Here is a 13,883-nt window from a genome sequence, read left to right on the forward strand (position 1 = left end):
AGTCAACAAGTGTTTATTGGTTGTGGAACTGTAAAATCGTGTGTGTCTTATCTTCATCTAACTTTCAGTTTATTTATTAACTTATTTATGTTGGCATAGACTCATGTTTCCTATTGTATTAAATGTTACTATTATTCTTTATTTTGATGCTCCGATTATCCCGGATTTAGCCAATGGAATCCCCTTCAAGTGTGTTCATATGACTTTTTGACATATCACCATCATTCTTTGAGCACTTCCTTGCTTTCTGACAGGAGGTGTTCCAGGCTCATCTACTTTCCCTGCCTCAATCTTTGAACCAGCCATTTCTCCCAGGATCCCTGGTTCTTTTTTTTTTTTTTTGAAGTATAGCTGACTTGCAATATTGTGTTAATTTCTGCTATACAGATAGGCATTACTTCCAACATTATTCTAACATTGCTTTTACCCCACTCTCTCCTTGTGGAATTCCAATTACAGGTTTATTAGACGTATTCCTTATATATTTTTTGATTCTTACCCTTTCTTCTATATTTTGTATCTTTTGGCTCTCTAGGCTTTATTTTGGTTATATGATTTTGACATATGTTTCACCTGTATCTAACCTGCTGTTAAACTTACACATTGAGTTCTTATTTTCACTTATAGTACTTTTCACTTCCCAAATCTACATTTGATCTTTTTGTTATAGTTTCCAGTTTTCTCTTTTATAATCTTGTTTTTAGTCCCTTGAAAATAGTAAGCAGAGTTACTTTAAAGTTACTATAACTCCAGGATCTGGATCTGTTTTAGGTCTCTTTAGATAGTCTGTGTAATTTTTGCTAATTTTCACTTATGTTGTCAGATCTACTTGTGTGCTGGTGTGTTACGGTTTTGTGCCAGACAATATTTGCTAAATTGCTTGTGGAAATAATTGAGAGGCAGAACAATAATATCTCCTGGCGGAGAAGACTCGTGTTTACCTGTGCCAGGTTCCTGCACAAACACGCTAGGAATCCAGAATCAACTCAGTCCAGGTGAAGGACTAAGAATGTTCAAAGTTGAGCTGAGGTCCCTTCAGAAAATGTTTACTTCTAATTCAAACTTATTCCTGTGTTTTAGCCCTTTGAGTTTCCAACTCAGAGAGGTGGGGTGCCACAGGGCCCACATGGGCCCTGGACTGTGTAGTCTGTGTCTCTCTGTATCTGTGAGGTTGTCAGGAGAACTGCTGTCAGCCACTTCTCAAGATATGGGAAATGCTCTCAGAGGGATAATGTCTGCAAATGCTGGCCTGATGTTTTTGGGCTTCCATCCTTCCCCAGTATATGGCCTGAAAAAATTTCACTATCTGGTCATCCCTCTGTGCCCTCACATTGATGTCTTTTATATTCTGTCCAACTGTTTCTAACAGTCTTTGGCAGAAGTGTTGGTTTATATTATCTAATTTGCCATTACTGAAAATGGAGGGTCTCTATCTTTGGTTAAATTTTTAAAATTCTTTTTCTTATAGAGAATTTTGAACATTTTGAACAAAAATAGACTAGTGTAATGAACCCCATGTTCACAAAACCCATAACCCAATGCTGCTGCTGCTGCTGCTAAGTCGCTTCAGTCGTGTCCGACTCTGTGTGACCCCATAGATGGCAGCCCACCAGGCTCTCCCGTCCCTGGGATTCTCCAGGCAACAACACTGGAGTGGGTTGCCATTTCCTTCTCCAATGCATGAAAGTGAAAAGTGAAAGTGAAGTTGCTCAGTCGTGTCCCACTCTTCACGACCCCATGGACTGCAGCCTTCCAGGCTCCTCCATCCATGGGATTTTCCAGGCAAGAGTGCTGGAGTGGGGTGCCATTGCCTTCTTGGCAAATTCTGCCTTATCTACATTCCTGTCCACATTCTATATTATTTTGAGGCAAGTTCCAGATATCAATTCATGTATAAATATTTTAATATGTAGCCCTAAAAGATAAGGAATGTTTTGTTTTTTTTTAAAAAATGGCATTCACAAAATTATTATCACATCTAAATAATAATAATAATTCCTTAAGATAAAAAATCCAGTCAGTGTTCAAGTTAATTATGTTAATTTTTAGTGTAATTGTATTCAGCTATGAGCCCATGAAGATACTTTGGTTCCTGAATCTCTAATAAAGAGATTCTCTAGCACAGTTGTGAAGGCCTTTTTTGACTTGGTGGGTAACCAGCCATAGAGATTTACTTTTGTGCCCTTAAGCGCCTCCTTACCTTTTATCTAAAGCTACCCATTCTCCAGTGGCTAAATTCAAGTCTCGCTTCCTCCATGGAGCTTGCCCTGACTTTTCCTCTGATTTCCTCAGCATTTATTATCTTACTACTCCTGTGGCACTTGGCCACATTATCTTGTATGATTTCTCATGACTGTAAACTGTGGGAGGATAAGGACACGTGTACTGTGTTTTGTATGTCAAATTGAGTCCACCATTTTGTGGGGCATTTAGGCCCTATCTACCTCAGAAATTTGATGAGGGCCAAATGAAGTAATTCATGAGAACTTTTCTTATAACTTAAATATAGTACAATTCTAAGGATTTTTTTTAAACTTTTAATTTCATCTTGGGGTATAGCTGATAACCCACAATGTTGTGACAGTTTCAGGTGAACAGCGAAGAGACTCAGCCATACATATACATGTATCCTTTCTCCCCCAAACTCCCCTCCCATCCACATAACGCTGAGCAGAGTTCCATGTGCTATACAGTAGGTCCATGTTGGTTATCCATTTTAAGTATGGCTATGAGTACATGTCCCTCCCAAACTCCCTAACTTTCCTTTCCCTCATCCTTCCCTCTGGCAACCATAGGTTCGTTCCCAAAGTCCATGAGTCTGTTTGTAAGGAATTATTATTATTATTTTTGTTGTTAGCATAACCACTATATGAATTCTAGACTATAATCTCTGGGAGCGTAGAGACTGATGTTTCCAGAGAGACTGTCACAGTGCCTGACAGTAGGCTCCCAGTAAATATTTGTTCATTTAATCCATTATCTGAATGAATTAAGTTGTTCCTCAATTTTTGTCTGCCAGCTAATATGAAATAGGATAATAAATTTAATTACCTACAAGAAAAGGTTAAACTTTGCCAAAAAATTTTATTTAATCTCTTTTTTCCTCCTCACAAATCTGATAGGTTTATCTCAACACGTAGTTACCAACTATAAGCAAGTAATTCAACTCTTGGAGGAGGGAATAGCAAACAGGTAACAGGTTTGTTTGTCCCTGTCATTCTTTCAGTCTCATTCTCCTTTCCTGTGTTCTCACTGCCTTTTTGCAGTATAGATTCTCTCTGCAGCTCCCCACATTCACAATCAGGAGGCCTTTGTCAGAACAAAAATGTACCCAGGGTAGGGGGACATGGCTGAGATTTAATGCTCTTCTCACTGGTGGTGAAGCTGGAGTTTGTCCTGGATATAGTAATACTAGGTAGTAAGCCCAGAAAATTACCCTATGTTTTGTCTTATAATACACAATTTCTGCTGTTTTCATCAAAGAAATGATTCTTGCCTGCATTGTCCTTTCCTTGATAGAGATACTATAGTACAATATAGTTTAAAATTTTTCAGAAAACCATTTTTTGTTCCAGAAAAGTTTTGCATACTGTAATTGTTATTGAGTCACTAAGTCGTGTCCAGCTTTTTTGCAGCCCCATCTCTCCTCTGTCCATGGGACTTCCCAGGCAAGAATACTGGAGTGGGTTGCCATTTCCTTCTCCAGAGGATCTTCCCGACCCATGTCTCTTGTATGTCCTGCATTGGCAGGTGGATTCTTTACCACTGCGCCATCTGGGAAGCATGTAAAGTTTACTCAAAAAGACTGTTTAGAATCAGCTATGAAATACTAGGTGCTGTAGACTCTCCTAAAAGCTATTGTAAATTATGATAATACTCTATATTTTTAGTTACTGTGGAATACCCACAATGTTATTAATATATGCCCCCCAAATAGCCTTTTTCACCTGAAAAAAAAAAACAAACTGAGGAATTTGGAGTCTTCTATGTCCCCTGTTAATAACATGTCTGAGTTAATTGAACATAAAGGAAAAGATTTAAATTTAAACTTCTGTTCCTTGGTTTTCATAGAACTATCCTGGAAGCACTTACTTCCTGTCTTCAGGGTACCCTGAGTTCCTTGATTGTTAAGTGTCAGGCTTCACCTTGTCCTTTTTATCCTTCAGTTGACCAGCCTCTAGATTTTAACTCTTCAATTCTGTAACTTCTCTGAGAACAGAAGTCAATGAGTTGGTCTTAAACTGAAGCCATATTGACTGACTTAGATTTAGATAAAGAGAGGACTCTTCAGACTTTAAAGGTCACCATTGAAATGAATCTCTCAGGGAGACTGTGCATTCTTCACCTGGCTTAAGCATGATGTTCATGTAATTCAAGATCTCAGTTTTAAAGCCCTTCCTGGCACCATGAGATTAATATTCTTAATAATGACTTACTTTCGCTGTCTTTGAGCCTTCTTCTCCAACAAGTTCTCCATATCTACTTGTCTAATTTAAATAGGTTTGTTTTAGGGAATTCTTCCAGGTTGATGATTCTCTAGTATCACACCTTTCCATTCTGATTTTTAACTTCTATTGCTTAAAAAAAGTTCTAATTGTGGTTTATTATGAAGTTATACTCACTGTTGTTCTCAGATATCAGTACCTGGAACACTGCTTCTGCTCTCTTGGGACCATTCTCCTAACTTTAAAAGACTAAATACTGGTGTTTCGTGATCCTCACTTGTGAACCTCAGCACTAACATTTTTTCTTGTGTTCCCCATGGATCCTTAAGGATCCACCATGCATAAGCAATCTTGTCCTAATTTTCTTCCCTTGTGTACGCAGAATCACAGCAGCAACCCATGTTCATGAAGCCAGCAGCAGATCCCACGCCATCTTCACTATCTACTATACACAGGTTGGTTACCACTTAAATGTTTGCTCAGATTTCTTCCTTTCATTGTTCCTTTTGACTAATTTTCCATCTTCCTGTTTTTCTTTCTTTCTACCCATCCCTTTATAGGTCCTCTGATATGACCTAATATTATAAGTAGGACCTACACACAATCTACTAAGCTGCTCACCCAGAATGGCTAGAGGCATTTCATAAAGACTAATCAAGTATCTTTGACTAACATTTTGCTTTTAACATTTCAAAGCACTTTCATATCCATATGATCAGTCTGGGCATTTAAAATAAAGCAAGATTGAAATGAAAATACACATTAAAATTAAAAAGTAGAAGCTTCGCTTTTATTATGATGGAGTGAGGAGGTTAACAAATCCTATCCTCCCAAAGCAACAGTAAACCTAGACAAAACTGTCAAAATAAGTATTTCAGAATAGATCAAAGCCATATAAACTGAGAAGCATGTATTCAAGAGAGCTACTGAATTTCTGGCAAGAGTACAAATGTATGGCATGTTCCCTTGGGCTGCTCCCATCCCCACCCACACCCCAATCTTTGTCAGTGAGGAAGTTCAATCAGAGAAGGGCAGATGGTGGAAGCCAGCAGCTCGGTTGCTGCCACTGCTCGAGGGGTTCACTTGATGGGGAGCATTGTCAGTTAAAGGGGGTGATCTTGGTGGCAAGCTAACAAGGAGATCAGTGGCTCCATTAACCTGAGATTGTAGATCTGCTTCAGGCAAGAAGTGAACTGGAAAATTATCTGGGGGTTTAACTGGGAATTCTGGGAGATGATATGGCCATAGGGAGCTTGATAAGATTTTCACATATCCTGGGTTGAATGGAAGCTGTACACATAGGCATCAGAGACTATGTGCCCATATAGCCCTGACTGACAGAATCTGCACGCATGTGCAGAAAAGACACAAGAGGGCCCTGTTGGCTACTGAATGCTGGAGTAAACTTAAAGTGGCCAGAATTTTTAGTGAATTTCCCAGCTTACACATAGATCCATCAGCAGAGAGTAAAAGTCTATTGGCTCAAGGTGTTTAATTGCAATTTCTGACCAATCTTTGGCTCAACATTAAGGTATGCAGACACTGGTGGCCCCCTAGAAGCCAGGCCTAAAATTAAAAACAACTAAAGGAAAAAAGCTGAATTTGGCTGCATGTTGTAGAGGAGTCAGATTTTAGAGCTTTAGTACAGGCAGGTTACCAGACAGACAAAGCAACAATCACTATCACCTTCAAGAGGAAAAAGATCAGAATCCAGGGTTGTTATGGTGTTATCTAAAATGTCTGGTATTCAACCAAAAATTAAGACATGCAAAAACAAATAAGAAAATGCAGCCCACACCTAGGAAAATAAAACAGTCACTAGAAACTGCCTGTTAAGTACTCCACTTGTTGGATTTAGCATACAAAGACTTCCAGGCAGCTAATAGAATATGTTCAAAGAGCTGAAGGAAACCATGTTGTAAAGAATTAAAGGAAAACATGCTGATTATGACTCAAGGGAATTTCAATAAAAGGATAGAAGTTATTTTAAAGGGGGAAATTCTGGAAATGGAAATGTATAACCACAGAAATGAAAAATTCACTAATGGGACTCAAGAGTCAATTTTAGATGTCAGAAGAATTAATGAAGTTGAAGATAAAACAATAGAAATCATTCAATTTGAAGAAGAGTAATTGAAGAAAAATGAACAGAGCTGCACAGACCTGTCGGATATCAGGTGTGTCAGCATAAGTATAATGGGAATCCTAGAAAGAAAGAAGAGAAAATAGGCATAAGAAAAATAAAAAAATAATGGTGGCCAAAACCAGTCAGCAAACGTGTTGAAAATCATTAGTGTATATTTTATTAAAAAATTAACCAAACTGGATCATAGACACTCATGTGAAACCTAAAACATTCAACTTGTATGATAGAAAAATAACATGGGTGAACCTTGTGACCTTGGACTAGGCAAAGGTATTTTTAGAAATGGCACTATAAATATAAATTGAACAAAAGAACAAATTGCAATTTGGAATGGGTCAAAATTTAAAACTTCTGATCTTCAAAAGATACTATTAAGTAAATAAAAAGAAAAGCCACAGATAGGCTTTTTGTAAAATGTATGTCAGATAAAAGGCTTGTGTTCAGAATAGATCCAAAACTCTCTAAACTCAGTAAAACAACTCAAAAAGATGGGCAGAAATTTTGAACTGATACTTAAGAAAATATACAGATGACAATTAAACACTTGAGAAGATGCAGACATCATTAATTATTAGAGGAATGCAAGTTAACATCAAATAGCTATCACTGCCCACCTTTTAAAATGGCTGAAATTAAAAAGAATGATTATACTAAATACTGGCAAGATGCGCAGGAATTGGAGTTCTCATACATTATTGTACTGGTGGGAATGTAAAATGGTACAACTTTGAAAAAGAATTAGTTTCTTAAAAAATTAAACACATACCTACCGTATGATTCAGCCATTACACTCCTATGTGTTTTCTCAAGAGAAAAGAAATCATATGGCCATAGAAAGACTTACACACAAATATTCACAGCAGCTTTGTTAGTAATTGTTCAAAACTGGAAACAACCCAAATGTTCATTAAGAGGTGAATGGATGAACAAACCATGATATATTCATATAGCTGATACTATTAATACTTAGCAATAAAATTGAGCTTTTGACATGTACTTCAATCTGAATGAATCTATAAATAATTATGCACAATGAAAGAAGCCAGACATTGTATGATTCTGTTTGTGTGAAATATCCTGAGAAGACAGATTTATAGATAAAAAATTGAGTGTTGGTCTGGGGCTGGAGATGACAATGGAGATTGATTGCAAACAGACTTGAGGGAATTTGGGAAGTTATTGGAAATGTTTTAAAACTGGATTTTGGCCATGGATGCACAACATTAAAATAAAACAACAAAAATCCCATATTGAATTAAAAAAAAAAGCCAGCGTAGTTTTGCTCTTGAGGACTGGATGTCCCTGCTTAAAACACAGAGAGAGTCCTGCCCAGCAGATTAATAACATGCTGTGACTTAGGCTGTGTTCTGCTGCTGCTGCTGCTAAGTCACTTCAGTTGTTTCTGACTCACTGTGACCCCATAGACGGCAGCCCACCAGGCTCCTCTGTCCCTGGAATTCTCCAGGGAAGAATACTGGAGTGGGTTGCCATTCCCTTCTCCAAGGGATCTTCCTTGGGTTGCCATTCCCTTCTCCAAGGGATCTTCCCGACCCAGGGATCAAACCCAGGTCTCCTGCATTGCAGGCAGACTCTTTACTGTCTGAGCCACCAGGGAAGCCTGTGAGAGGTTAACAAGAGGCAACCCCCTGCCCAGCACACCGCCACCTGCTGTGGATCTCTACTGATGAGTCAGAGCCTCCCAGAGCAGAGTTGAGTATTTACCTGGTAAATTGTGCTCAGGAAACTTTGTGGGGGATGGGGAGGAGGTTGCCTACCTACTCTATGGAAGTTTTGCTCATATTTTTAATGAAGGAAGAACCCAGGGCTTACTAATTGTACCTGTCAGATATTGAGAGCTCATCTGGTTCAGAGGACGTTAGAATACAGATTTCTTGAGTGAATTGGCTAAAAATCCGAATATCATCTTGGTTAGGAGGGGGTCTGTGGGGAAAACAACAACACGTCATTCCAAATGACATTCTAAATCTATTTCATCCCTCAGGCATTCCTGGAGAACAACCTCCCCTCTGAAATCGCTAGCAAGATCAACCTTGTGGACCTAGCAGGCAGGTAAATTAGGATCTCAAAACCAGGTGGAATTATTTCCTTGACAGTGACCCTGTTCTTGCCCATTTTACAGGGAATAAACTTTTCCCCACCTTTTACACATTTCAATCATCCTGAGAAAAATTACAAAAGAAACAAATTGAATGCTAGGTTAAGAAATTATAGTTTTCTAGGGCTGAGAAGTTCTGTGTTAGGGGCTCTCAATCTTAGCTGCCCACTGAAGTCACCTGGACCTTTCAGAGGTCCCAGTGCCTAGGCTGCACCTCAGATGAAATAAATGAGACTATTAGTGGAGTCAAGGGGAGTGAGGCTGTGTGCAGCCAAGATGGAAAACTGGTGCTTTAAGTATAGGTGACTGAACACACTTTTTTCCTTTGACCTAGTATTGATTTTATGCAGCTCTACACATCTCTTCAGAAAAAAGAAAAGCTTTAAAAAACATTGTGGTATTGGGGATAAAATACTGCCTTTTTAAAAAGTATTAGATGAAAGCATGAATTTTACTCATTTACATATCTAGAAAGAAGAAATTTTCAGGAATAATGTAGTCAGAAAAGAGTGTAACATGAAATAAGGCAAATTTTCTTATTTTAAAACTATTAAATAATTAATATGGTACAGTACTCCCTTAAAAGCTTAAGTGCTTTCTGAAAGAAACTGTATCAGCCAACTGGAAGTGTGAATTTTTAATATTTCCCATTTATTTGAATAAGGAATTTGAAACTGTTAATGACCCAGATACCATAAAGCCATTAACATGTGAAATTAAAACAGTAAAGAAAAGGGGAATGGTATATAACAGAAAGCTATATTGGTATCATTACAGTAAATGAGTATTACTTTTAGCTCAAAGTTCTTTGACAGCCAAATGTAATGAATTATTTGATTTTTATTGCCTGGGGTGTAGAAGGATGCCAGTTCATGGCATGACGGTAACATTATTTCTGGAACTGAATTCTAAGGGGAATTTATTATATGGATCTTTTACATGAAGGGCAACACAATGGATAGTGTTTTTCAACAGTGTTAAAAGGATAGTGTCTTCTTGTTTGCTTCTGTTTCTGTTTTCATCGACTGTGTTTTAGTGAAAGAGCAGATCCCAGTTACTGTAAGGACCGGATTACTGAAGGAGCCAATATCAACAAGTCTCTTGTGACTCTGGGAATCGTCATCTCCACCTTAGGTATTTTGCCAGTAACCTGGAGGACCAGAGTGGGAGGGAGACTTTGGAAAACAATTCACATGTTTTCATTTTGCCAGAATAGGGTAGGTACTTAAAAGGTTCTCTTTAATAAAGTTTACCTTCTGGTTTGGGGCATGAAAAATGGATATTTATGGTTTTTGATTACAGCATTACCATCATCCTACCACTCATTACAAAAAGAAGAGAGACTGAGAAATTATGTGTCTTCAATATTCCATTGCTTGAGTCCAGGGTCTAATTCAGGGCCCACATTTAAAGCCTCCTGACATAGACCGAAAGGGATTAGGGAGTATGATGTTTGTGTTCTCCAGCCATTGCTTTGTTTTAATGCATTTGTTTCATAATTACTTTTTTTTTTCTTCCACTTTTATTATTGTCTCTTAAGCCCAGAACTCTCAGGTATTCAACAGCTGCCAGAGCCTCAACAGTGCAGCTAGCGATGGTGGTGACAGCGGGCTCCCTAGCTCTCCTTCCGGGACCAGCAGTGGAGCGGGACCCTCCCGGAGGCAGTCATACATCCCCTACCGAGACTCGGTGTTGACCTGGCTGCTGAAGGACAGCCTCGGAGGCAACTCCAGAACCATCATGGTTGCCAGTGAGTGGGCTGTGGAGTTTGTTCTGTGTTGGGTCTGGTGCTCTGCCTCAGAGTAAGGACCATGGCTGCCCATTTCATCAAGGGTCTTATTCAGCCTGGGTGATAGCAGCAAGGCCAGTGGTCATGGGCTGGGTGGGAAGGGCTCGGCGTGTGTTTTAACTTTCTGCTTCTACCCCAGCCATTTCTCCTGCACACACTAGCTACAGTGAGACCATGAGTACATTGAGATATGCATCCAATGCCAAAAACATCATCAACAAGCCGAGGGTAAATGAGGTGAGACCTCCCTCTGAAGTCCTGGTTTCCTACAGCTCACACCAAGTTCTCCGGTTTTCCTCCCATTGATTTCTCCTTGTACTCACCCCAGTGGCCAGACTTGTTCTCCAAGTGATGAGAGAGCAAAATTCTTTCTTTTCTCATATCCCAAGTGGCTTCATCCAGTTGCCTTTTAAAATAATTTATTTTAGGTGTTTCCCTATGGCCGTTGATCTTAATATCCCTGGTACACTATTGCCACTGGAGGAAAGATCACTTAAGAGTGTCTGTGTTTACTGCCTTTATTCTGAGTTTATGTTGCTTTGTGCCTTTTTTCATATGCAAATTGCAGTGACATCTCTGTTTTGGGCTAAAAGTGGCATATGAAGAATTTTTTAGCCTTTAAAGCTGAATTAATGATGAGAATATTCTAAAAGTTCCTCATTTGCTTTTCAGTTTTGGTAAAAAATTCCAGGGCAGGAATTACAAATGGGTGGCCCACGTATAGCTCATCTGTGGACTGTTTTAAAGGGCAGTGTATCAATAATTAGGCACTAAGTTTAGTCACACATAATACTGGAAGATTAGCATACTCTGGTGTTCGTATTACCTGCCTGATGTCCTGCTCTAAGGCAGTGATTCTGAAATTTCAATGTGTATCAAAATCACTTGGATGGTTTATTAAATCAGCCCTGAAGACCTTATAATTTAGTAGGTGTTAGGGCATTGTAATGGCACCCCACTCCAGTAGTCTTGCTTGGAAAATCCCATGGACGGGGGAGCCTGGTAGGCTGTAGTCCATGAGGTCACTAAGAATCGGACATGACTGAGTGACTTCACTTTCACTTTTCACTTTCATGCATTGGAGAAGGAAATGGCAACCCACTCCACTGTTCTTGCCTGGAGTATCCCAGAGACAGAGGAGCCTGGTAGGAGGCTGTCTATGGGGTCACACAGAGTTGGACACGACTGAAGCGACTTAGCAGCAGCAGGGGCATTGTAGGGAATGGGGGTCCACAGATTTCGTATTTCTCACTAGCTCTTAGGTGAAGCTCCTGCTGGTCCTGGGACCACACTTTGAAAAGACTGCCCTAGAAATTACTCCAAAGGAATGATCTGCCTCTTCCAAGCTCATTGCGAGTAGCACCTCATAGCCATTTGGGCCTTCATATCAGTCAGTGGTGACCGAGTTCTCCCTGTGTTTCAGGATGCAAATGTGAAGTTGATCAGAGAACTCAGGGAAGAGATTGGGAGACTGAAAGCCATGCTGCTGAGCTTTGAGCTGGTATGTGGGCATCAGGAGTTTTCTGTCCTCAGGAGACCCTTCTCTTCTGCAGAGGATCTGAGCCCTGCTGCATTCTGTGTTCTCAGTCAGGTGATGCTTGAAGAACAGAGTGGGAGCAGAGACAGGACAGGAGCTATGATTACCTGTGTAGTTTCAGAAGGGATGGGCACCCTTTTACTCTATCATCTCTGCTGTCCAAAGGGCATCGGCCTGCATGACCCTTGTTCTGTATGTGGGCAGATACAGGGTGTGAGAAAAAATTACCAGAAAAATTTACCAGAAAAAATTACCTCGAATTCTCCTTCTTTGTACCACTCTGAGCCCAATACTTAGCCTTCTGATTTGCTTCTGATTTTAACAATAAGGTCTTTCCTTTATCTGCACCTTTCTTTCCTAAGAGTAAGGGTGGGGCCCATGAAGCACATCTCTCTCTTTGTACAGAGAAACTTCCATTCATTGAATGAGGGAAAGGATGAAAACCTGAAGGCGCTGATTCTCCAAAATGAATTGAAGGTGGGTATGTTGGGGGCACTCTGTTGTGCTTCACTTCACCTTGGGAACAGTTCTGACCTCCCTCCATCATTCGTGGGCCAGGACTGCTCCCTCATCAGGACAGAGAGGTTCTATATAGAGAAAACTTTTGTCTCCATTGAGCCTTGAGTTTGGGGATGTTTGTCTTAGGGCTGCTGATTGGCTTTCTGACTCTGCTTTGTTCTCTCAGGGGATCATAATAACTCCTTTCAGACAGTACAGTAGCGTAGAAAAATATTATTTTCCAGTAAATAAGTAAATCAACTAAATGACAGGTAGTCACTGAGTACCAAATAGGTGTTCAGCCTGATGCTGCAGGAGACACAGAGAAGTCCCTGCCCTCAAGTGGCTTGCAGTCTAGTTGGAAGCACATTTAGAGAATGATTCAATGCAGTAACTTACGTGAGTTAGATGGAAAGAGCTTCAGAAGGAAGAAATCATGGTGGCTTGGAACTTTCATTGACAGCTTCAGTGCTGGAGTAGGAAGGCAGAGAATTTGAACTAGACCTAGGAGGATGGATAAGGTCTGTTAGATAAGGAGATGGGCTGAGGTGTCAGGGTAAGGGAGGGATGACAGAGGCAAAGCCACAGAAGTGAGAGAAGAGCTGCTGTGAGAGACCATGTAGACACATGCAGTGTGAGGACCTTGGAGCCAGCCAGGATACGTGCTCCTGATAGAGGCACTGAGGGGAGGAGAGGGCCGGTTTAGGAGGTGTGTACTTGACATAAGCAGGTTACTCATAGCTTCTTAAACCAAGTTGGTGACATGATAAAGGAGTATATAGGGGGAAATTAATATGACAGTTGCATGTAGGATGGATTGAGGCCTGGAAACAGAGAGACCAACAAGGAAAGAGACTGTTTTTGTGACCCTGTGAGGGTGAGTATATTTGGGGAGATTGAATCAAATGGTAATTCCTGGAGACATTTAAAAGGAAGAAGTGGTAGGCATTATTTGGTGACAGGTTGGATGTAGGTCTTATAAATGAATGTCCCCACTTCTAGTGTTCCACTGCATCATCCTTGTATGTTATTACAATATAACGTACAGTATAACATAACTGGCTATGTCAGTATTTTGTTACTCAAATGAAACTTTAAGACTATTTCAGATATTCAGAAGTTTCTCAAAAATTGTGTTTAGCTATATGTTCTGATTTTTGCTTCATTCCAGGCTTATTAGCATTTTTACATTATACAGGCTGGCAGACTGGACTTGAACCTGCCACTTCCTGGCCTTACAACTTTAGGCAGGTAGGAGTGGGTGATAAAGGTCTCCAGAGGGGAGGTGTCCTCTGCAGCACCTTCAGGGGAGTGTGCCCTGCCACTCACCTCTGCCAGCCCTTCATAGGTAT

General features: G+C 40.0%; 1 protein-coding gene across 5 annotated transcripts in view; it reads left to right on the forward strand.

The window, feature by feature from the left end:
• STARD9 (StAR related lipid transfer domain containing 9) overlaps nt 1–13,883 on the forward strand; it is a 121,484-nt gene that overhangs the window by 59,833 nt on the left and 47,768 nt on the right. For all 5 annotated transcript variants that reach the window (XM_027553655.1, XM_027553651.1, XM_027553652.1 and 2 more), the window contains 8 exons: nt 3,123–3,192; nt 4,828–4,900; nt 8,594–8,661; nt 9,744–9,841; nt 10,248–10,457; nt 10,636–10,733; nt 11,920–11,997; nt 12,439–12,510. In XM_027553655.1, coding sequence (XP_027409456.1) covers nt 3,123–3,192; nt 4,828–4,900; nt 8,594–8,661; nt 9,744–9,841; nt 10,248–10,457; nt 10,636–10,733; nt 11,920–11,997; nt 12,439–12,510 — 767 coding nt within the window. The remainder of the gene's footprint in view (nt 1–3,122; nt 3,193–4,827; nt 4,901–8,593; nt 8,662–9,743; nt 9,842–10,247; nt 10,458–10,635; nt 10,734–11,919; nt 11,998–12,438; nt 12,511–13,883) is intronic.

The sequence above is a fragment of the Bos indicus x Bos taurus genome, chromosome 10, assembly GCF_003369695.1.
Source record: "Bos indicus x Bos taurus breed Angus x Brahman F1 hybrid chromosome 10, Bos_hybrid_MaternalHap_v2.0, whole genome shotgun sequence".
NCBI classification, from domain to species: domain Eukaryota; kingdom Metazoa; phylum Chordata; class Mammalia; order Artiodactyla; family Bovidae; genus Bos; species Bos indicus x Bos taurus.